The 24,176-nt window shown below is 39.5% G+C and overlaps 4 protein-coding genes across 4 annotated transcripts; 2 read left to right on the forward strand and 2 right to left on the reverse strand.

Annotated features, from left to right (window-relative positions):
* Positions 1–150: 150 nt before the first annotated feature.
* LOC105233692 (tektin-2) lies at positions 151–2,276 on the forward strand. The gene is made up of 4 exons (XM_011215835.4): positions 151–855; positions 915–1,346; positions 1,419–1,641; positions 1,730–2,276. Exons 1-4 carry the CDS (start codon positions 644–646, stop codon positions 2,162–2,164), a joined length of 1,302 nt encoding a protein of 433 aa, XP_011214137.1. The 5' UTR covers positions 151–643; the 3' UTR covers positions 2,165–2,276.
* Positions 2,214–4,677, reverse strand: LOC105233693 (protein arginine N-methyltransferase 7). Its single transcript, XM_011215837.4, has 3 exons — positions 2,883–4,677; positions 2,662–2,816; positions 2,214–2,602 (listed from the first exon to the last, which is right to left on the reverse strand). The coding sequence occupies exons 1-3, from the start codon at positions 4,578–4,580 to the stop codon at positions 2,341–2,343; spliced, it is 2,115 nt and encodes a 704-aa protein (XP_011214139.2). The 5' UTR covers positions 4,581–4,677; the 3' UTR covers positions 2,214–2,340.
* Positions 4,678–4,750: 73 nt separating this feature from the next.
* On the reverse strand, positions 4,751–5,846 carry LOC105233691 (putative nudix hydrolase 6). Its single transcript, XM_011215834.4, has 3 exons — positions 5,321–5,846; positions 5,120–5,256; positions 4,751–5,042 (listed from the first exon to the last, which is right to left on the reverse strand). Exons 1-3 carry the CDS (start codon positions 5,749–5,751, stop codon positions 4,768–4,770), a joined length of 843 nt encoding a protein of 280 aa, XP_011214136.2. The 5' UTR covers positions 5,752–5,846; the 3' UTR covers positions 4,751–4,767.
* A 147-nt stretch (positions 5,847–5,993) lies between these two features.
* Positions 5,994–8,330, forward strand: LOC105233690 (iduronate 2-sulfatase). Its single transcript, XM_011215833.4, has 3 exons — positions 5,994–6,710; positions 6,797–7,988; positions 8,093–8,330. Exons 1-3 carry the CDS (start codon positions 6,489–6,491, stop codon positions 8,230–8,232), a joined length of 1,554 nt encoding a protein of 517 aa, XP_011214135.2. The 5' UTR covers positions 5,994–6,488; the 3' UTR covers positions 8,233–8,330.
* The last annotated feature ends 15,846 nt before the right edge of the window (positions 8,331–24,176 follow it).

The raw sequence follows: 24,176 nt of genomic DNA on the forward strand, positions 1-24,176 counted from the left end.
TAATTTTTCTTAATTTAAACACTCTTTTGTGCTTTTTTATGTCCTATTTTACAAACGTACGGAAAGCATTTGTTTTGTTTAGTTTAAATGGTATATTTTCTTTTTTGCGGAAGTACATAAGTAGTTTCGAAAATCTAAAAAAAAAATTGTGTATAATGGCAAATTTCAATTGAAAAAAAGTATAATAAATTAATTGATAATAAATGTAGAAATTTGGTTAGCTTCGCCATTACCTCAACACCAATGAGAATAACATAATAACTATAGAAAAGATGTTGCTAAGGGTATTTACGCTACGTATGTATTAGCTTTGAAACCATAGTAAAGTTTCCACCGGATACCAGTTTAAAATGTTTCTCTAATAAACAATTGTTAGCAATGTAAAATTTGTGGTATCCTCTCACACAGTCCAACAGCAATCTTGTTTTTGTATCGTGTTTAAAAATTTGATCGAAGCAATTCTCCATTTTTATGTTCCAAAAATTTTTGAAAGTTTCCAAAATATTTTTGTATATATTTTTAGCTAAATAATTCTTACCAAATTGAAGTTTACAAGAATAAAATCAGTGATTTTTCATAACTATAAACTACTTATATATTATATATATATAGATACAATCGCCACACATATAACATTACCAATATGGCTCATCATACAGTTATAACATTGGAGAAGCCTTTGCAGCATTTGGCATTATCTGACTGGAATGGTCGTGTAAATCAATTACGGAATGTAGCCGATGCAAGGCGGAGCGACGCTTTCAATATTCGACAGAGTTCACGGACTCTGCGCAATGAGACACGCATCGAAGGCGATTGGACGAATTACGAAACTAACGAGGCGTTGGCAGATCGGTAGGCGTATGCAAAGATATTGAATATTAAGCACTAAATATACTTTTGACTTTAATCAGCATTGCAGAACTAGCGAGGTGGCGCGAAACTATCGCCAGAACATTCGAACGAATTGTGCGGGAAATGAAAATGCTCGAGGAGGAGAAGGCTTCTACGGAACGGGAACTGGAAGCTATGCAAACCCCTATTAGTGTTATTGCTGAATGTTTGACCATGCGCGATTGTCGTTTGGGTTCTGAGTTGACCTATGACGATGCTGATACGGAAATTAAAAACGAATTAGCTGTTATTGAGAATAATCAACGCCTTCTTGCCGATCAATGTCAGAGAGCTTGGGAGAAACTTGGCCGCTTAGAAGAGGTAAAATTCAAACTGGGGTTGGAAGTCGGAAACAAAGCGGAGGCTGAGGAATTGGACGTGGCGCAGCTTGATTTAAATAAATTTGCAGCCAACATTACTTACAAACCTGACCCAACGCGTAATCCAAAGAAGTAAGACGACTATTGTTTTAAAATTTATAAAAATATTAATCCTGTTTTTTTTTTTGTTGTTGTGTTTTCTAGTTGTTGCACCTATCAGGGGTGGTTGGAGCACACTAAGAATATGAAACAAATGGCTGAGAACGAATTGGCTGACACTTACGCTATACGAGAAGCCTTGTTCGTGTGTCGTGAAAAGGCTCGCAACATGCTGATAACACAACAGGAACGCGCTGAGCATGCCATACGCAAGCGCATCTTTGAGACACAACGAGCACGCAATGAACTTCAGTGGCAACAAATGAAAGTAAGACCTCCTATTCACTATAAAAATATTATTAAATCAAAACTAGTAAGACAATCTGGTGTTTATGAAATTTCTGAAACATTTTCAGATGAAAGAAGAAATGGAGAAAGCTGTTTGTGAAATAAAAACTTTGGAGCAAGCGCTAAGAGATAAAACCGATGGGTTGAAATTAGCGGAAACACGCTTGGAGAATAGAGCGCAACGTTCTGGAATGGAACTGTGCTTGGATGAGGCTCATGACCAGCTTTGTTTGGAGGTTCAGAAACTGCAGGCCATACGACGTCGTTTAATGGACAAAATTGATGAATCTAAAGCAAATTACAATTTGTTGGAAGAACATGCACAAAAAATTGATGTTGATTTAGAGAACAAAGAGCACTCCTTAATGACAGACATTCGTGCCTTAGATCTACGCAAACGTCTAAAGGGTGGCGAATTTGGCCAAAAGCAAACAACACCAACTACGCAGACTGATCGTAATATTGTTCTAACTCAAATGGAACATGAGATACCAAAAAATTAATTGATTTTTTCTTTTATACATATATGTGTGCGATTGGATAACTTTGTCATATATGCTTATATTGATGTTTTCGAATTTATAAATATACTAGATATGCATACTTAAAAATCTATATGTCAATCGTGTTTACAATTTAGAACTAAACGTACTATCTTACATAATACACATGATGAAATTTAGACATTTACATTAAAATCCATTTCAATTTTACTTAATGTTGGTTTGTGCTGTAATGCCCATCGTATGCTACTTTTTCCATTAATAACAGGATAACCTTGCTCAAATAGTTGCACACCTTGTCGAACGAACATATCCCATTTAATAAACTTTCCTGGCTCAACTGGCTCTACAGGGCCTGTACTCACAATCGATTTAGAACCCGATCCTCCATCGATATTCCATTCCACCCATAGCGCGATACCGTTGCATATTCCATCACTACAAATGAAATTATATTTTTCAGACATATTGTAGACTGTCGGGGTAAGAAATCATACCTTTCAGCTTGGATGTCACCATTATTGGACTGCTCCTTCTTAAAGTTGTGGAAATCTACATGCAAAAGCTCTTGAGGTTTTGCCAAGGCTTTACAGGGATATTCCCAAAGGGGTTGTGCTTCAACTTTATGGTCAGGTAGCTTTGCCCTTGCATGCTGCAATTTGAGTTATATCAAATATGTATATACAGATATTTCGCAATTACAAATTTCATCTCTTACCTTAATCATTCGATCAAAAAGCTTCAAGTCAAATCCTTCGCATTGCTGCACTGGTGTTCTGATTTTGTGGAGATCGGTGAATTGCACTGGAACTGCGAATATTTTGGCGGAATAAGGTGCTATTTTTACTGTTGGTGGTAATTTCTCAATGATGTTTTGCAAAAGATGACCGAATTGAAAGTTATCCCAAGGAAGTATAGCACTAAAAAAGTATGGCTCCCCAAAGATATGGGTAAACTGTGATAACTTCGAATATGGTAGGCTATTTACATTTTCGATAAATTCCACATTTTTTATATCATTATTTTTCACTACAGACTCCATGAAGCGTTTAGAAAAATAGTGATTTTCAGAGATTACAACTGATGTCACTCCCATCTTTGCAGCAGCCACACCCAAAATACATCCATCGCCAAGACACAGCACTTGCGAGTCTTTCGTTAAATTATTCTCCAAATAGTTTAGAAACTTTTTGTTGCGCACCGACTGATTCATTTGACCAATTCGAGAGCGAGGATAGGCGAGGTGAAGATTGCACGTACAAGCATGTCGTGAAACAGTTGTATTCGACTTTAGCGTGTTATGCACGTCAAACCAAAGCGAATATTCATCGTGGTTACAGCTTAATACAAATTTTTCTCCGGTTCTGGAAATATGTTGTGGTTTTGGTATGTAATATATGGCTTGCATCCAATGATCACGCCAAGGTATTATATCGTTTCTGCTTTTGTAGTCCGGATGGGCCCAATATGGAGCACAGCTCAACACTAAATTGTCCCCGGAGTACATACTAATATCCCACCAGTAGAATATTAGATCAGTTGAACCTGGTTGTAAGGCAATCATTTCAAGCAATTGTTGTCGTTGTACCGGCACTGGCGTCTTAGACTTTCTATTAAAATCAAATTCAAAAATTTCCGCTGGTTTTGTTAGAGGAACAAAATTTTCCAAGCTTAGTTGTGAGAGTTGCATATCATGTACGGCAGCATCTCCTTTACATTGCAATACATCCTTTGGCGGCTGTAGTAGAATATTGCCATCTAAATCAGCAACTATTTTCATAGAGTTCCATTGTGAAGCCAATGGTGATTGTACAACTTGGGCATAACACGTCGCTTTCGATGGTATGCAAACGACGTCGTCTGTTAGGAGTTCATCATGCGCGTGGTTGTATATACTAATAGCACCTTCACCTATCAACTCTGTGTCTAACAACTCGGCCACCAATAGATTAGCCCTTTGCGGCATATCAACACCGATACGCATTTCTGTTGAACGTTTCTTTACCAAACGCACTTTATCTCCAAATCCGTTTACCGTGAAAATGCGCTCTGCGCAATTCGCCATAGGCATAAATGCTTCGCATGCGGTTACTGTGTCAGCTCCGGCGGTTAGTGCCATCATTGACAATATACCTGTACCTGTGCCAATATCCAACACGTGGGCTTCGCGGCCGTCAGCATGCATGCGAGCAATAGCCATTCGCAGTGCTTTGAAGTATTTTTGATTGCGCTCCTTGTCATGCAACATGTCTCCAAATCCAGTGCATGTTAGCTCCAAATCATAATCGTAATCATCGTTATGTACAGCCCATTCGTTCTGCGCCGTCAAAGGATTAAAAACTTGCGTAAAAACAGCCATATGATTATATTTTATACGGAATGTTTTGTATATGTTTTGAAACAACTTTACACGCATGGAACTTTTGTTTGTGCTGTCATCTAACCAACCAAAATCTTATGTTGACAACAGCTGTTCGGCACAATAGTGCTCAGTGATGCCAAGTTTCATCATAAGTTTTAAACAAATGTATACATACAGATATACTGAGATTTCATTATTTTATTTATAAAAACAATTATTTAAGATATATTAAATTTATTATTTACCAGTAGGCGTTTAATCGTTTTATAACCTCTTTAATAATGTCAATATGGTTTGCGTGTAATTTTATGGTGCTATCAATATCCAACCATTTTACGTTTGCGGCATCATCACCTGCCGAGAGAGCTAATTTTCCCACCTGAGCTCCGCTGTCATCATGAAAATTATAGGCAACTGTCTCCATCCATGCATTGTCTGTATTACGAAAATCATCTACATATCCTTTGTATATTTCATTTCCTTTCGCGAAGAAATCTTCAATCACTTTTTGATTTTCTGAATTTGACCATACAAAGGTATTTGATATGATTTATCACAACGGATTTCAACGAAACTATTGAGGTTTTACTTACCGAAACTATCTAAAGCTTCTTCCATGAATTCGCGTTTAAGAGTTGCGGTAATCTTCTCACCAGGATCAACCATGCCTCCTGGTATGGCCCACATATTATTATCATGGCGTTGTATTGCCACCATTTGTAACATTTTTCTGTGAACAAGTCAAAATTTGTTATTTGTTAAAATGTAATTATTCCTGAAGACATTTACATTACTTTTGTGTATCACTGTTTATGGATACGCTGCCATCAGCGTTGCGTTTCCATCGTGTAACTACCGGATCGGCTGCGTGATTTGGTCCCCAACGCCCTAGTAATCCCCGGCCACTCAAGCCGGTACGTCCAATGGGGTTTATGGGAAGCCCATTTTCAATTTTGTAAATTCCGTTGAACGATACACGATTTACAGCGCCATCTAGTTGATTCCATTTGGGTTGAAAATCGACACAACCGATGTCCGGATCGGCCCAAGGTTGTCCATTTATATGTGGCGCAGTATAAATGGGAGGCGAATAGTTTACATACTCAGCTGACCAGAAGACAAAATCATCTGGAACAGGAAAACGTTGCAGAGTACTTTTTGGGTAAATATTATTACGGCAAGTAATGTGTTTAAATGTCCCTGCCTTTAGAATAGATGCCGACATTATACGTAAAAGAACAACTTGAAGCAGATATAGGCAAATGTGTATTTTGCGTTCTCTGGGCAAAAAATTGAAGAAACAGACGATGAAAACAAACATTGTAAAACGGGCTATACTAAACGAACAGTACTCACAGATGCACCGGAAAAGTTAAGAGTACCAGTGCTACCAAGTTGAAAAAATTTATTTAGAATCCGACGGTTATTTGCAAAGGTGATAAATGTAGAAAACACAAAATCACAGAAAAGTAACAAAATTATGTCCAACACCATATTATTTTCATAACATTTAAGTATATACGTATGTGCGGATTGTTTGCACGAATGCTCGTAGGTGCCGTATACTTCCGGTAAATTAAGGAACAATTGAGATGAGCTCCAACTTGTATGAACGCTTGTACTTTGTGCGCTCAGTTCTTATTGTATTTCAAAGTTATTCAACTTGAGCCCGACCGAAGTTGTCATAAAAATACCTTTGTTATTTCGATTAAATCTCCGCCGATCAGAGTGCTTGTAAATGTGTTTGTGTACACTTCTTAATATGCGTGTATGTAAGTATGTGTGTTCCAAAACGATGTTGTCGCAACTTGTAATAATTGGCTCCAAACAAATTTTAAGAAAGTGACTATCGTCTCGCATTTCATTTATTTTGCAGAGAGTCGCCCAGTAAGGAGCTCTGGAAATAACAGATTTTACTATTTATTACTAAGTGCTTTGTATATTATTTGCTTTGGGAGTTCTATGTTAAACGTCAAAGTGAGTAATGTTCTGCTAATGTTGCTGTGCATCTTCTTTCTACTCGCCGTACAAGCGGCAAAAAACGGATTACGTCGCAATGTTGTGCTTATCATCTTTGACGACTTGCGCCCTGCGTTGGGCGGATATGGTGATTATTTGGCTCAAACCCCTAATTTAGACGCGTTCATTAAAGAGAGTCACTACTTCACACGTGCTTATAGCCAGGTATGGAAGTGGTTAGGTGCATGAATTACTTGAAATGAAATAAGCTCAAATAATTGTAGAGAATTTAAAAACCATGTGATTTTCAGCAATCGCTCTGTGCTCCCAGTCGCAACTCAATGCTTACTGGCCGTCGTCCGGATACACTGCATCTCTACGACTTTTACAATTACTGGCGCGATTTTACCGGCAACTTTTCGACGCTGCCACAATATTTTAAAGCACACAATTACTACACATATGGTATTGGAAAAGTTTTCCATCCAGGCATCTCGTCAAACAATACGGACGATTATCCCTACAGTTGGTCGCTGCCAGTCTTTCGGCCACAGAGCGAAAAGTACATGAATTCACCAGTGTGTCCGGATGCTGGCGGAATATTGCGGAAAAATCTAATCTGCCCAGTTCATTTGCAAACTCAACCACTAAAGACACTGCCTGATATTGAGTCGACCGCTGAAGCTATACGCTTTGTCAGTGCTTACAAGCGTCGTAGGCCATTCTTCTTAGCAGTTGGCTTTCACAAACCGCACATTAATTTCCGCTTTCCGCAACAGTTCATCGACCAATTTCGCCTCGAAGATTTCAATAATTATACGACAGATAACAATAAGCCAGAAGATATGCCGAATGTCGCGTGGAATCCATATATAGATGTGCGTTCGCGAGATGACTTCAAACATCAAAACATTTCCTTCCCTTATGGCCCAATTTCGGCGAAACATCGCTCCCAGATACGTCAGGCTTATTACGCCTCCGTTGCCTACGTGGATGACTTATTTGGGAAATTTATTGCACATCTAAATAAAAGCAACACCATCGTGCTAGTGACAAGTGATCATGGCTGGTCTTTGGGTGAACATGCAGAATGGGCCAAGTACAGTAATTTCGAAGTGGCTTTGCGCGTGCCACTCATTGTACGCAGCCCGGAATTTCCGACAAATGCTTCACAGAATATTCATACTATCGCTGAGCTTATAGACATTTTTCCTACATTGGTGGACTTAGCGCATTTGCCGGCATTGCCATCGTGTAATAAATCCAGTCAAAACTTAATTTGTGGCGAAGGCAAAAGTTTATACCCATTGTTGCAGGGAGTCGGTAGGAACGAGGAGTACGTGGCTTTAAGCCAATATCCACGTCCAGGCATAGAACCCACAAAACATCCCAACAGCGACAAGCCGAAACTTTCAAACATCAAGGTGATGGGCTATTCCATACGAACTAACGTGTTTCGCTACACGCTTTGGGTGCGTTTCAACGCACACGACTTCAGTAAAGGTAAGCATGATATTGTATACTGCAAACCGCCAGGAGTGGAACTTATATTTTCCTTGAGGGAAGGATACTTACTGCAATATTTTGTGTACATTTTCTCTTTGCAGATTGGAATGAAATATTCGGGGAGGAATTGTACGATCATCGCTTGGATGAAGGTGAAGACGTGAATTTGGCTAAAATCCCAGAGTACAATGAAACCTGCACGCTTCTGAGGCAACAATTAATAACAGCTTTTTCAAAATAACTGTGACATAAATAATTTTAATGGCGATCACCAATCGTCCCAGAAAAAGTACGATATATATAGATAAGCATTTAACCAAAGTATCCGTTGTTTATTATTGCAGGGTTGTTTTTTCATATGTTGCTCAATTAGTACCCCCACTCTGAGCAACATTGAGAACATTTAGTACATATAGGTAGTGCCATCTTGTTCCAACATTCCTATAATTCGTTGAAACTTTAAGTGCTATACCGTTACAAAATTGACTAGTCTTGTTGTTATTGTAGCGTCAGAGTTCTGCCGAGTTGACAGTCCTAGGCCGGATAAAAATCCGTGTCCCTTCCGTTTATGGACACCCGACTGTCATAGGAACGAATTGACTAGTTCATAACTGCCGCCGGTATTTAGCCGTTATTTGTTTACATAGTTTGTATGTAATACAGATGCTTTGTTGGAAGCGGTTTATAAGAGACCTATTCACTTATCAAATCTACCAGACCAACACTTCAAGGAGTACATTGACATTCAGAAGAATAACAGAAGGCTGTGTGGATCGCAGTCTGGGTTGTTCGTCAGCCTCTTTGAGGAAGAAGACCATTTGAAGCGGAAACGCAACGTCTACATTTGGATTTGGTGACAATGAAATCAGCATGACAACATAATTATGATGACGCAGTAGGCATCAACTTCCTTGCACTTTGGTGGTAGAGCGGAAGAACGGCTGTGTGGATGTATGTGTAGTAGGTCAATGCGAATACATACAGAGTTTGTCTGGAAAGTAATAGGACTAAGTCGATTTCAGAAAATTATGGTGAACCAATCGTTACAATTCTTTGAAATCTTTCAAAATAGGCTCCTTCTGCATCGATGCCGACAGAAGCCATTCTCCGGAATAGCCTTGAGAGCCGAGGTGCATGCTGTTTGGATCCCCTCTTGTTTGTCCTGACTCCCACGTGGTCGGAGACAACTCATCAGCCGCTCGTTCGTTGGCTAGGAACGCACTCTACCGAATCCAGTCGGTGCGCGCACGCTCCGTAGTACAGTCGCGGTGGAAGAGTATCAGTCCTATCAATTTCCGAACAAACTCTGTACAGCTAAAATTTTTGAGACCTGCCAAAGAGGCTGATACACAAGCGTTCCAATTCTGTGGCAGCTTAAACTCCTCCTAAAATCCTCATCCTCACCCCGTTTTCTTAAAATATAATTCATAATTTATCTTGACCATACAAAAGTGAGTGCTGGAAACTTGTGTGTGGGAAATCGCATTAATGCAAATTCAGAAATATACATATGTATGAATATACTATACATACATACATACATATGTATGCATAAATATATTTTTTCTGTGAAATTTACGGTCACTGTTATATGAAATTAACCTCTGTGTTGACCCTCAATTTGGGTGGGGGTGAGTAACTTAATCATGCAAGAAGGCCGTATTAAGGAGCAACAACAACATCCGAAACACATTCACCCGCTCACAAATGCTCCCACTCATGCATCCACACACACACACACATACATATGTAAATACATGTGCATATTTATGTGCTGACAAATAGTAATTCCCATCAGCGCAACTGTTAACAGTGTCACTGTCAGTGTCAGCGGCGGTGCAACTTTCGTCGGATCGCCTCAAGACAGTTATGAATAACAAACGCGCAGTTCAAAGGCAGGCGGCGCCTGCTGTAATTGCCAATATAGACGGCATTTAATACAATCACTTGCCACGTACATTTGCACCACATATTCACACCAGCACTCATACACACACATGCACACACTTGAATGAAAACGTGTTCCAAATGAGAGTAGGACTCCATGGAAATGCGTCATTTAGCGGCCGACCGATCTTGACATAGCGGGAATTTCACATAACGCCCACCGATGTCAATTCGATTAATTAATTAAACGCCGACTTTTGACACCCCGTCTATGTGCCGTTATTTGTCAACCCAATGTGTGCGACGACTAGCGGGGGATTTTCGTATTGTTTTTACAATAATATTGGCTGCCATACAGACGAAGATAAAATTACAGCCCAGCGGGAAAGAATTGGCGACCATAAATATGGACAATAACAGCCGAATAAAAGCCATGAATCATGGTAGGCTACAACAACAATGCGACGTACACACCTTTTAAACAGTCATCAATGAAATTCTATCGTGGTTCCACAATATTATTAAAAGATATTTCGGTCGCAAGGAGGAATGTTTAGAACGCTTACGAGGGACTGTCTTGTAAAATATTAAGGAGACCTCATTCACACTCGCATAAAAAGCGAGTCAAAAGAATGTTATAAACCGCTCTCAAAGCCAAAACTCGCGTCACATCACACGCACTCGGTTAAGAACGATCATTTCACCAGCGAGAGCGCTGCAAAAAGACGACGACGCAAGTTCTCGAAGTGGCCAAGGTAAAAAACGGTAAGCACGAAGCGAGACTGAATGAGAGTATTTATGAACGTACATATGTATGTATGTATGTGTGTATGTATGTGAGTTTGTATGGACGTGTGGAGCGACGAAGAGCAGCATGGTTAAGAAGAAGAAGAAGTGGAAACGTTTAATGACCTTAAAGGACGAATGAAGCAGAAACAAAAGTTGAAATTCAAACTCGAACAACAAGCAACGCAAGCGGAAAAAACAAACAACGGCATAAAACGAGCAAAGCGTTCACTACACGCATGCAAAACAAGGCACAAAGCACGACAACTACAACAACAATGCTGGCAATATCGATAAGCAGTAGCAGCCACTGCAATAAAAGCTGAGATTTCTCTGGAATGGGTAGAAGAACGAAAAGCAAAAGTAAGAATATACCCTAGTCTGTCTGCATGTGTATGCATGTGTGTGTGTGTTTGTATAATTATGACAGTAAACAGAAGAGAAACAGCGCCAAAGCAGAAACGGTGAAATATTAAAGCATTAAATTGTTGTTGCACATTAAGGGTGATCCAGCTTCATTAAAGTAAGCTGTTGGCTTCAGCCACAATTGGAAAACTTGATGTCCAACATTAAAGAGTATATGTACCGAGCTTTCAGTGGAAGATTTCAGGAAATCTGAGCTGCTGTAACTGTCAGTCTTGCACTTTGTGTAAATAAAGAACTGTCAAAATGACTGAACAAACCACTGTCGCCATCTAAGTCGTGGTTGCTGGGTTTTGAGAAACTTTGACTTAAATGATCTTTGATCCGTAAGGACATAGAAGGCTATACGAAGGAATTGCATCCGATCAAGGAACCTATGTATACCGGTAAATCTAAAGCTTTTATTTCTTTGAAAGAAGACATGTATTCAATGTTCGATTTATGTGTATACAGACGTCCCAACTTATTATAAGCCGATATTCATGATGAAGCCGCTAATGAACATTAAGTAATCCCTTCATCATCTTTTGGCTGATTGTCACGATCGTCATCACGGTCATATTTTTGCTGCGAGCACTCTGGCTTGACGTTGTTGTCGTCGTTGATGAGGTTTTACGGCGAGTATTTATTGTGCCTCGGCGTGTGTTGGTACACACCTTTGTGGCTCCCACTTTACCGGCCACATCTCCACTTCAAACTTTTGTAGGTGTTGGTTTATTGTACACAGGTATAAGTGTCTGTATCTTTATCATGTAAATGTATGTATGTGGGTGTGTGTATGTGCGGCATTTTGGATTCACTCCATGCAGTTCGGGTATGTAGCTACGCGCTTTGGCGTATTTGCTGCGCGGCATGCCCGACTACTGTGCTACGCAAAGTATTGCCGGAGCACGCGTCCGTCCACGTTGTTGTTGTTGTTATTGTTGTTGGTATGAGCTCACATAAAAGACCTAAAGACCCACAAGATAAGTAAAAGAAACTCCAAAATAAGCAAGTACGCTTCGGGCAATCAGTTCAGCAGAAATAAAAGCAACAACAACTGCAAAAGTGAACAGCAAACACCAAAAGCAACATGCAACTAATTCAGTTTTTTTCCTCCTTTTTATTTATAATTATAATAAAGTTATGAATCTTTCCACTTCTTTACTTTATTCAGCAGTTCCACTTTTTCTCTTTTTTTATCTGGTAAAATTGTTTTTGCATTTTCTCGCTAATGATTGTTTTGTGCCTTAGGAGACACATACCTATTAATGTATGTATGCTTGAAGATATAATATACATATAAGCTTTTTAAAAATATTTAATATTTTGGAGGTTTTCCTCTTCCTCTGCTTCCCTCGGTGGGTACTACATCGAATACTCTCACAGTTGGAGTGTTTTCACCTATTCGGGCGACATGACGTAGCCGCTGCGGTAGTCGCCGTTTCCAATGCGGAAAGTACCATAAATCTTCTGCAGAGCACTTCTCTTGAAAACTCGTAACGTCGACTCATCAGATGCTGGGATGATGGGATGTTCCCAATGACCTTTTCTCCTAGAGGCGATGTTGCCGGAACGATTTTGATTGCAGTGCTGGAACTGAAAATGACCTTAGACGATTTTAGCGAAAGTGCCACCATTAACCCACGAATCAGAGCGAAGTGAACGATGCAACCTTCGAAGAATTGACCAGCGTTATTTGAAACTACTACTTGAAAGGCTTTTCAACAGATGATCTACTACAAGCTTTGGAACCCAGGAAAAAAGCTGCAAAACAAATTAGTCGCCATTGTTCGGAACATCATATAGAAAATTAAAGTATTATTGTTGTTGTTATGATTGTGATTTTTATATTTTTTCCAAGCTTTTCTTTAAAGAATTCCGAGCGCAAAAGCTGCTATTGGCTTAGTCCACTCCACAGCGTTCTTATTGATATCAATTTTCGCCTTTGTGGCTGCATTTGTTGTAAACATAATTTTTGCTTTTTTCTCGCAATTGTAGTTATTGTTTTTAATTGTGTTGTGAGACGTGCGCTTGATTAACCCCAGTGCGGCTTACAAGCCTGCTGACGAGCGCTTTATTTGCTCGTGTGTGTTTGTATGTATGTACGTATGTATTTGTTATCATACAACTTGAGCAAGGCAACGCGAATAAAACGAATAAAAATAGCAGCTTTTACAGCATCAATTATGTCACTGCAGATATACTACATACATATGTATGTATGTATGTATGGCAACAATGTTTGTATTCATATATACTCTATGTATGAACGTGTTTGTTTGTAGAATTTGCTATAACAACGTTAAATACTACAATTAGCCAAGTTTTTAGATTTCTGAATAGCGTGCAAAAACGATCGCACTTGAGAACATACATACATACATATCTGCAAGGAAATATTGAAAATAGTTTTTAATCTCTATAATTCATTTTTATGTTGTTTACCAACCAATAATGAAAATTCAATACAATAAGATCGCCCAATGATCCCCAACTATTAAACAAGTTTTCGTGTATTTTAAATAAAAAGTGAGCCCTTGAGCCATAATTCTGATGATATTATCATCAATTCTCTTGGTAAATAATATCTAAGGAAATTTTTGCTGAATAAGCGACCTGTAAACTACAAAAGACACGAACTAACACGAAACGACCCCAAAATGAAGGTCTGGTGTGAATGTAAAGAGTGATCCATTTCAAGGTTCTCTACTTTTTTAAAGAAAAATCACAGATATTTTAAATTTATCGTTGAATGTTTATTATCATTCGAAAGAACTTTCTTTGATATTTATTTTTTGAAGATTATCTCGTTCAAATGTTGGCCACGGCTATATGTCAGATGGTCCCTCCGTTGAGTCCAATTTTCAATGACTCATTCCAGCATTTCGACTAGTAACTGGTGAATGACATGCGTGATATTTTGCTCCAATGCCTGAATCGAAGAGGGATTTACACATCCCTACAGGAAAAAGTCTAACGATGTGATATCACGCGTAAAATTATCTGCTCACTGAAGTGTTCCTTCAATAAATCCATTGATTGATGCCAATCATCGCTGAACAAAATTTGGCTCGAAAATGTCGGATCTTTTTGGAACTTTTCAAGAGTCCATAGAGGAAAGCGAAGATATGTCAGTCTAAATTGCAGCGAAAGGCGCCGAATCGAGTCTCCATGGTCTTCATGTAAAGCTCTCAGCTACGTCTGCTATATTTTCCTCACTGCGTGCTGGTCGTGGTCTATTCGATCGCATATTATCCAATAATGAATGCTGGTTCTCAAGATGGGTGAAAGTGTTGCATTATCTGCCAAGAAAAGGTACCTCTACCTGGATCACCCATTATATGGTGGCATGATCCGTGATAACTCGTGATTATAGGAGAAAAACTTTAAGGTGGAAAATTTATCTTTAAGCTTTCTTTGGTTAATCTACAGGAAGAAACTTACTAAAATAGAGAGTGCTCATAGAGGATTAGAGAGCTATTAGATGAGTATTCATGCGTTACGATTAAATGTTGTTCGCTAACAATGTCAAGGCATCATTACATCGTTTCTCACAGTAGTCGCTAATAAATAATGTAATTAAAAATTTGTTGAATATTCCGAGTGTCAAAGTTTTCGGCAAATCAATTCGCTGGCAGAAGGTTTATTGCTACAAATGTCCCAGTAACTCTATGTATGTATATTTGTACATAAGCAAGTGTATTACAGGGAAACACATACATAAGTACATGCTATAGCGTATGCTTTGCGTCGCAAACGGCGGATGTGAAGCGTTCTTCAAGTGTTTCTCCATGGCAATAAAGAGCACAGTGCTGTTCTTACGACAGGATGTTCTAAGTGCTATATATTTGACAAGTATGCAGTGCCTCATAGCTACATACGTACATATGTGTGTGCGACGCAGTTTGTGTGCTTTTCAACATACCGTTATGCTTGATACACGCCTACTTAAACAACCCCTGAGAGATTTTTTTATTTTTGTAGTAAAACTCTGTGGTTGTGGCTGAATTTCAATGGATTTCCTGGTGCTTACATACATACACACATGTATTTGTTTGATAATGAAAATATTGAGAATGATTCACCGACATGTTTAGAAAGGCGTACCTCCGAGTGTAAAATAAGGAAGCAAATACTGATTTTTGACCCACTGTATCACAGTTTTCCACAATAAAGCTTAGTACCCTGAGTACTGAGTACTGAGGCTGAGTCTGGGTCTGTGTCCGATTTGAGTTTGCGATCGCATTAAGTCTCAGTACTTACATACAACGGATGAGCCAAGTAGAGGTATTTTTTTCTATAGCCTTTTTTTGACAGATCACCCGCGAGTCTTGTCAAGCTGTCTTGTTATTTTTGTTCAGTGTTGTTTGACATTTCATCATAAAAAGTCTTACGCCTGAATAACGTTTATAAATCGTTCAACTTTATTACGAAAACTCACGTTCTGTAAAGAATGTGTTTCGTGCGCTTCGCTCAACTTATGGTCAACATAATCGTCCTACTGAGTGTACTAACATCATCACCACCGTCTTGAGATTCAGCATTCATTTTTGGATAATATTTGACCGAATAGACCACATCTATCATACTGTGAAGAAAATATATCCGCTTTAGCTGAGAGTGTACACGAAGACCATAGTGAGTCGATTCGGCGCCGTTCGCAGCAACTCGGACTGACATTGGCGCGTTTTACACCGAGATCTTAAATTAAAAGCGTATAAAATACAGCTTTTGCTCGGCATCCCCAGCGACATCGCTACGTTCTATGAGCTCTTGCAAAGTTTCAAGAAGATCCGACTCCGATCCACACTTCGGTGAACAGATAATTTCAATAATGGACCGGTCAATAGGACACTAATATCGTGTGATATCACACCATTAGAGTTTTTCCGGTGGGATATGTAAAGTCTAAAGTTTATGCGGACAATCTCTGTTCGATTCAGCCCTTGGAGCAAAGCATCACACGTGTCATTCGCCGGTTACCTGTCGAAATGAATGGACCATCTGAGATGTAGCAGCGGCTAACATTTGAAAGAGATAATCTTCCAAGAATAAATGCCAAGGAATAATCTTTCGAATAATAATAAACATTCCCCATTAACTTTGAAGTTTCTGTGTTTTTTTCTTTAAAAAAGTAGGGAACTCTAAGTGAACCACCCTTTATTAGTATAACTCTAAAATATTAAGCAATAATTGTATAGTCACACTTCAAATGTATGATGTTATCGACCTAATAAATTTCAGCTAATTAGTCGGGTTACATTCGGCGATAATACCCTGCTCTAGGGAAAGATAACCAAGCAAATACAAAAAAAGTAGAAAGTGATCAACTGACAAACAAATAATTGGAAATTTCTAAATTACATTGCAACAACTACAATAATAATGATAGATTAGAGAAGCACAACAACAACAACGGCAGATTATTGAACAATAACAGGAAAGAAATATCATAATAGAAATCGGCTAGCCTTTACGAGTGTTGGAGATAAAAGAAGAACCAATGAAAGGAAAAGAAAAGCAAAGAACGACAAATTCTCCACGAGTATCTACAAAGCGATTGCAGAATGAACGCGGCTGGTGAATCAATGCACTTTGCGGCTGGCTATATCGGTCTGCAACGGGCACTAGCAGCAACAGCCTTTACAGCCGTCTCCAAAGCTCCGACCAGCAAAAGACCTGCCCCCGCAGTTCAATGTGGAATAAAAATAGATTTCCAAATCAAAGAGGCAAAAAAAAGAGCACTCGGCTGAGTAGAAGCAAACGCCATCAGTAAGAGGGTGAGCATTATTAGTGAAGAATGGGGAGCAAACGCTCGATGTAAAATTCTGCCAGCGTTTTACATATTTATGAAGTACATATGTATATGCAGATATGTAAGCAACCGTGTACATATATACATACGGTTTAAGTGAACGCCAACTTGCGTGAATTAGGAAAAGTAGTTTTGTATTAACTCAGCATTTTCTTGGATCGGGCCATTCACATCACCTGCGCGATGCAAATCTGAATCGCCATCCAACTCTCGCCTCACGCAATGAGCCAATGCGCCAATGCACCGGTGACGATGATGGTGTGGTGCGCGTTCCGCAGCGCGTTGCGTGAATGGGCGAGAGAATGCGTGGAGCCTATAATTTTAGTGTGTTATGTGCATCCCGTAGCGATCTGGACCATTACTGTCTGGCTGGGGTCTATCGATAGATGGGCATCAACGTCACATTAATTGCGTTTGATTGCCTCGACTGCTTCTAGTGCTGCCGCTGTAGCACGCAACCGCGCACATCAACCAGCCAACCACTCGTCCGCCACTCTACGCTGCGCTACACCACTCTGCGCGGAGTTCTACATTTCCTGCATTAAATAAAACGCGTCGGCTGTTGTGCCATTGATTGTCCATCGGTTCGGGCTTTTCACCCATTAGTCCCTCCATGCATAATTTACGTGTCTGTCCATAAGCACACTACCTCGCACATACAGATGCACATGTTTGTAGGCAAGTGCACGCATACGCACACGCACACGCACTACTCGACTGCCGCCAACATTACATACTCGTACTGCGCCGTCGTCGCGTTCGCTGTTGTGGCTGCCGTCGCCCAACGCCCAATGCCCGCCGCATGGTTGCTATTACTGTTGCTGTTGTTGTTGCTGTTGGTGCTGCCGTCAGTTTTAGACACGATTTCCGGGTCATTGACTTTTCCATTTCTCCATTGAGCAGTGTGTGCGCGACGACGACGATCGCTTGCGCATGGACAAATGCAGCTTGTTGACGCGATCGCAGCTCTAGCGACGGCGCACCGATGTAAATGATAAAAACGAACAACCGGCGACGAACATGCACTTTGCCGTTTAGTAGTGAGAACGACCATAGAAGCTAACTAAACGAAAGTCGCAACACTGAAAACCAGATAGAGAGCGATTGTCGCACTGTAAACTTGCCCAAACCATTACCTGAATTACTTATAATGAAATAGCCATCTGTAGCATAGTTAAAAACTAAAAATCATAATATTAGTCATTTGATAATTATATAATATTAGGTCCACTGGTATACAGGCTGTTATTGCAATAATTATCTGGAAGAAATCAGCATTCTTCGTTTCTTTCGTAAGGTTCTCTACATCAAGCGGCATTTCAGCTACTAGAAAACAGCTGTTTCTTTGAAAAGTAGTTTATTTTAGTAGTATTATTCAACACATCTTGTATTTTGTAGACTTTGCAACTAAATTGGTTCCATCCGGTTGCTAAAGTTTTGGAATAAGAAATGTTTGTCAAAGTTCCAGCCAATATAAGTCATACACTGCTTATGCTTTATTTAGTCACCGACGAAAAACCGTGGACCGGATCAGCTGATATGACCTATCTTATGAGAGTGTGTTCCAAAGGAACATTCACACCGCTTCTACCGTCCGCTTCTGGCGTCCGGATACATGGATATCAGCGAAATTTTTAGTTTTAGATGTACGCAAAACCATCAGTCAACTTTATTATTTCGTTTTTAAAGTGTTTTTCGATCTGGTTGGTAGCTTTTCGATCCAGAATCCAGAATTTTCTTATACTGGAATCTAGTACTACAGATAGCAATATTTCGGACCCTGGCGAAGTCGATCACCTTCAATCCACCCTGGCATTAAAGTTGCCAAGCACGATTTTGATATCGTGGCGGCGGCAGCTCTCATAGGTGCGCTCCAAGCGCTCATAGAAGGCATCTTTGGTCACTTCGTCCTTCTCTTCCGTCGGGGCGTGGACGCCAATACGCTTTAATGCGGATTATAGCTAGATCTTCATCCACCGAGGTGAGTGCCAGGACTCGGCGACGGAGTCTCTCTCTCAACACGAATCCCGAATTTGCGTTCTTTTACATGGCAACTCTAGTAAATGCCATAAGGACCTACTCGTCTCAGTCCTTGTCCCATTCATCGCGGTGATGTCAGCCTTTCTTTCCACGAGGGGATCAACCAGCTGGGCAGCGGCACCTTCCCAATTAAGGGACCGGACATTCCAGCTGCATGTCCTCAAATCGTAATCCTTAATGCGTTTGCCATGGTCGTCATCAAAAGGGGCGTCTCTCATCCGAGGCTGTCGATTAGTTTTCATTGGTAGGGTTTTAACGTGGCGTGTCCCAAAGCCAGCGCACAACTTTGGGAAGAAATGGTTTCGCAAATTTAGCTCGCCTTCAAATGAATGTTTTTTGGATGGGGAATATCGCGCTCGATGTAACGATAGCTGTACGAAATACACGACGACTTTGACAAAGTACAACGAATTAATGGGGTATTCTAGCCTAGAATTTTGAAAAAATCGATTTTTTTTTGCATATTTTGAAAGTGTAGACTTTCAAAAATATGACCTTGGAAGGATTTTGCAAAATTCGATTTATTTTCGGAGATACAGCTAATTTTGTGACGTGGCGTTCGTGTTCACTAGAATTGTCTCCTACACTATAAACGCGTTTTTCTCGAAACTACTTATCTTGAGATGGTTGACATGATATCTCAAGTTCTACTGAACCGATTCCTTTGAAATTTGGTATATATCTTCTTTATACAATGCTCTATCGTGTCTGCCTTGGATTTCCAAAAATTGTGATTTAAAGCATTTTTAAAAAAATTCGAAAGGGTCCAAAAAATCGGGTCAAAAATTTTTTTTTCAATTCGACACCATTTCGTTATTTTTTTCAACCAGGAAGCACCGTTCCGTATCTCGGCGAGTTTTGGTTTTTGTTTTCTTCCAATTTTTTTTATATTATTAAAATGTCAACAAAAAAACATATAAAAAAAATGGATACTAAAAATATATAAAAATCGCCCTTATGGATGAAAACACTGTGAAAGTATTCGACGCAGTACCCGAGGGAGGAGGAGGAAGACCTCCACTCCGTTGGAGAGATCAGCTAGAGAAAAACTGCATTTGGTAAATCAAATTGGCGCCAAATTAAGCAGTGCCTACGACATTAAAGAAGAAGACGACTTGTATACCGCTTCCAAGGCTGGAATGTGGACTATTCGCGCCTTCATCTTCGGTTTGCTTAGATCATGTACTTTTTTTTTTATTATTTACTTAGAAAAACTAAAAATATGTTCCACATTTTGCGTTCCAGACATTTTCTGGATATATGGAGATTCTCTCACATAAATTTTCCTTGAACGAAAACCTGTTATGCTGCAATATCTCGAAATCTGCATCTCTGCTTATGTAATCAGTGAAAGTTTCTAGGTTAGAGTTGCGTCGTAGGCAAAATCAGCGTTGACCAGTGTAATCGAAGGTGGAAAACAATTGAATCTACCATGGCGAAAAATTTCGCTGTTTAAGCAAAGAAAAATTGTAACAGTATTTTTTTCAATTTCGTACCTACACATTTATATGCCTACATACATTTGTATATATATGTGTCAAATCTATTTTATATAGTATGTTGTCTCTGTTTTTGAGTAAAAAAAAAGAATAAAGCAACAACAATGATGACCCAAAGCGACTATGAGGTTATCGCTGAGCGGTGATGTTTGCGCAGCTCAGACGAAGTGATAATATTAACACTGAAAGGTGATTATTTGCCACTAATGCCAATGTTGCTCTTTTTGTTGTGCTGTTCTGTAGTGATTGTGATTACTTGAAATTCAATTCAAAACATTTGAAATTTGTATCAGCATTAAATAATTTGACGAGAAGCGGCAAAGAAGTATTTGGGAAATGTATTTTTGTACGACAATCTAGTGGTGATATCAGATTGAGACGCTTTTACGTTGTTCCGTAAGCAAATATATGGACACACAGCCAACAAAAACTGCGAAAGGAAATTCTGTCAGCAATATGTTATATAAGAAAACTCACGCGCTGGAAAATGCCAGCAATAAAAGTATCCAAAGAAGGTAACCGGATATTTACTATTAAAAAGTCCACCTGCAATACACCTGTTGCATACGAATGTGAAAGCGAATATGCAAAATGTTAGGCACACTCACACATACATGTGTAGATGTGTAAATATGTAAAGGCGGTTAAACGAAGTACAGGAAAGCCGAGGAGATCAGCGGAGGATCGAGCTGAAATGAAAAACGAAGAGGAAGTTCAGAAAGAGGATGTGTTCCAATGCAATGCCTTATGATTATTTATCTTTGCAAACACATTGCACATTGCCCATTACTCATGTTCGCGGAGGTTTGTCTGTGTGTGTGCATGTGTTGACTGGTGTGCGTGGAGCCACAAACGACTTCCGTTCGCGGGGATACGACAGCAAACGAAAGGCATTGCTTGGGTTGTGCTTATGACTTTTATAGCTACGCCTTTCTTTAGACTGGCATATCAATTTTCTGGTCACGATATCCTGCCATAAGCTAATTAAAAATTGAGAGAATTTTATACAAAACGGAAGAAGAACTATGCGTTTGCATGGACTTATATTTATTTATAAGACAGCAAGTACTTACCTAACTCCAAGTATGACTCGTAAGTATGGCTCCAAGTATTGCAGGCATCAATTTAGTTAATTGTTGTTTGGTAGAGCCGCGACTCTAAAAAAAAAGTTTAAAGGAGTATTTTATGCTGAAAATGGAAGCCGGGATTCCAATTGTAATCAGTTGATTTGATTTCTTCGTATGATTTATGTTTCTTGGCAAATCTTGTCATCGCCTCACAACTTTTACAGCGAAATTCAATATGTAAATTTCCCAACTCATACTCGAGTACAAAATAAGAGCATAGTTTTTGCTTTGTCATTATAATATAGGATAGTCGAAAAAGTCTTTTCGTATTTGTAATCAAACTCCAACTTATTTTTTGTTTTATATTTATAATGAACTTTACTGAACCAAATATGTTCCATTTGAGCACTTTTTGCCATTTTTCCTTTAGAGACATTATTTCAGCAGTGTAAAACTTTTCTGGCTACTCGGCGGGCCTTCAATGGGTTCTCTTGAAACCAAATTTACTCCATTAAGGGAGTTCTGCATTGACCGAAACAAATGGTAGTCCCATGGTGCAATGATAGGGCTATATGGTGGAGGCATCAAAACTTCCCAGTCAAGCTCTACCAGTTTTGGCCGAGTTATCAAAGATGTGTGTGGTTTAGCGTTGTCCTGATGGAAGACAAAGCCCTTTCTGTTGATCGGTACTGGCCGTTTTTTTCGATTGCTTGCTTCAATCTTATCAGCTGTTGACAATAAAATGTAGAATCAATCATTCGAGCAGGCTGGAGCAGCTCATAGTGGATGATTTCTTTCCAATCCCACCAAACACTCAGCACAACCTTTCGATGCGTCAATGCTGGCTTTGCGACCATTTGTTGAGCTTCACCACGCTTGGACATACATTACTGTCGTATTTGATCCAGTTTTCGTCTCCTGTTACCGTTCGTTTCAGAAATGGTTCGATTTTATTTCGTTTCAGCAAAGAATCGCAGATGTTAATTCTGTCTTTTAAATTTTTCACAGCCAATTCATGTGGTACCCAAACGTTGAGCCTTCTTCTTCTAGCCAGACTTTTTTAAATGGTTCAAAATCGCTTGATGATGAATGTTAAGTTCCTTAGCCATGTTATGGCTGCTTATGTGACGGCCCTGGCCAATTTTTTTCATAATTTCATCGATTTTTTCAACGATAGGTCGAGCAGAGCGAGATGGACCTTTCACATCGACATTTCTAGAACGGAAGCGAGCGAACCATTGTTGTGCTAAACGAATTGGTACAGCATCGTCTTCGTTAACTTCACAAATTTCATTGGTGGCTTGCGTGTCATTCTTCCCTTTTTTATACAAAAATATAGCGAATTTCTTCAATATTTTCACTCATTTTTGAACAGCTGTAACTTCCTTTCAACTTCCCGGAACATACTTTTATTTGCTTAAATGAAGTTTAAAATCTCACCTTTCCAACACCATATGGTATGACGCAATGTGATTGGTAGCACTGAAGATATACTATACGACTGCAACGACATCTATTGCGAGAATACGAAAACACTTTTTCGACTACCCAATATTTGCATCCTAGTACCTCGACAGCTCTCCCCCATTACGGCACAAGCGTTTAGTTAAAAATAATAATGTAGATGAGCAGAGAATTTGGTTCCATTAAGCAAGTGTTCCATTGATTGTCCAGAACTGCATGGCTAGCTTATCTTCCATGCTATTGTTGCTCCTAATGCCATCTCTGGATATACACAATTATGTAGCAACTGAAAGTCTGCAGAGTTATCGTAGATATAATATACAACTACACACACGCACATAGTCACACATGTTTGTGCAATTTCTTGTTAATCTCGTATTTCATATAAATAAGCAGCCTAAAAATAAATTCAATTATCACTGAAGTTGCAGTCAACAACAACAGCTGCGTGATCTACGCTAGTTCTTGTGTACTCAACAACAACAGCAGTGGTGTTGACGATCATGCTGACGTTGCCAATTGCTGTAGATGTGTTTGTGTTTGTGCCCCTGCGCTTGCCGCACCTGCAGCTCGCTTGCAGAGCGGCAGTTGCAAGCAAATTGGGAGCAACAAATTCGGTTTAGCTCAGCATCCGCTGTCAGAAGTTCACTTTTTGCTATTGCAGCGGGGTTTTTTCTGCCACACAGCACAGAGTGATTTTTAGGGAGGCATATGCAAGTGTTGGTGGTGTGTTCCCCCGCAGGGTAACCAATCGGCTGCTATATCTTCTCGTGTTTTGCCTAAAAGCGCTCGTTTACACAAACAAATTCGCAAACAGAATATCGAGGTGTCGAGTTGGGATCGATGGTACGCGTTTTGAGGTTCGAAGTCGAAACTTGCTTCAAACACCGTCATTAATTACTGCAAGGCTTTAGGGATGAGTCTAGGGAAATGGTTTTCATAAATTTCAATCATTTTGTCTCTGAGGTTTCTTCGCTAGCATTCCCAACCTTAAATACTCAAGTTGAAGCAGTGTTCTCTTATAACGGATATATCTCTAGACCTTAATTTTCAGGACAGACAACTATCAACTTAATCAGCTGATATTTAATTTTATTGCAGTTATTTAATAGAGAAAAAACTTTGATCTGGTGTGTGCTGCTTCGGTTTTTCACCACCTGAAATTGCTGAGATAGCTCACTCTTTTGTAACTGTAAAACGGCATATAAGTACCAATGTGATG

The sequence above is a fragment of the Bactrocera dorsalis genome, unplaced genomic scaffold, assembly GCF_023373825.1.
Source record: "Bactrocera dorsalis isolate Fly_Bdor unplaced genomic scaffold, ASM2337382v1 BdCtg140, whole genome shotgun sequence".
Lineage (NCBI taxonomy): Eukaryota > Metazoa > Arthropoda > Insecta > Diptera > Tephritidae > Bactrocera > Bactrocera dorsalis.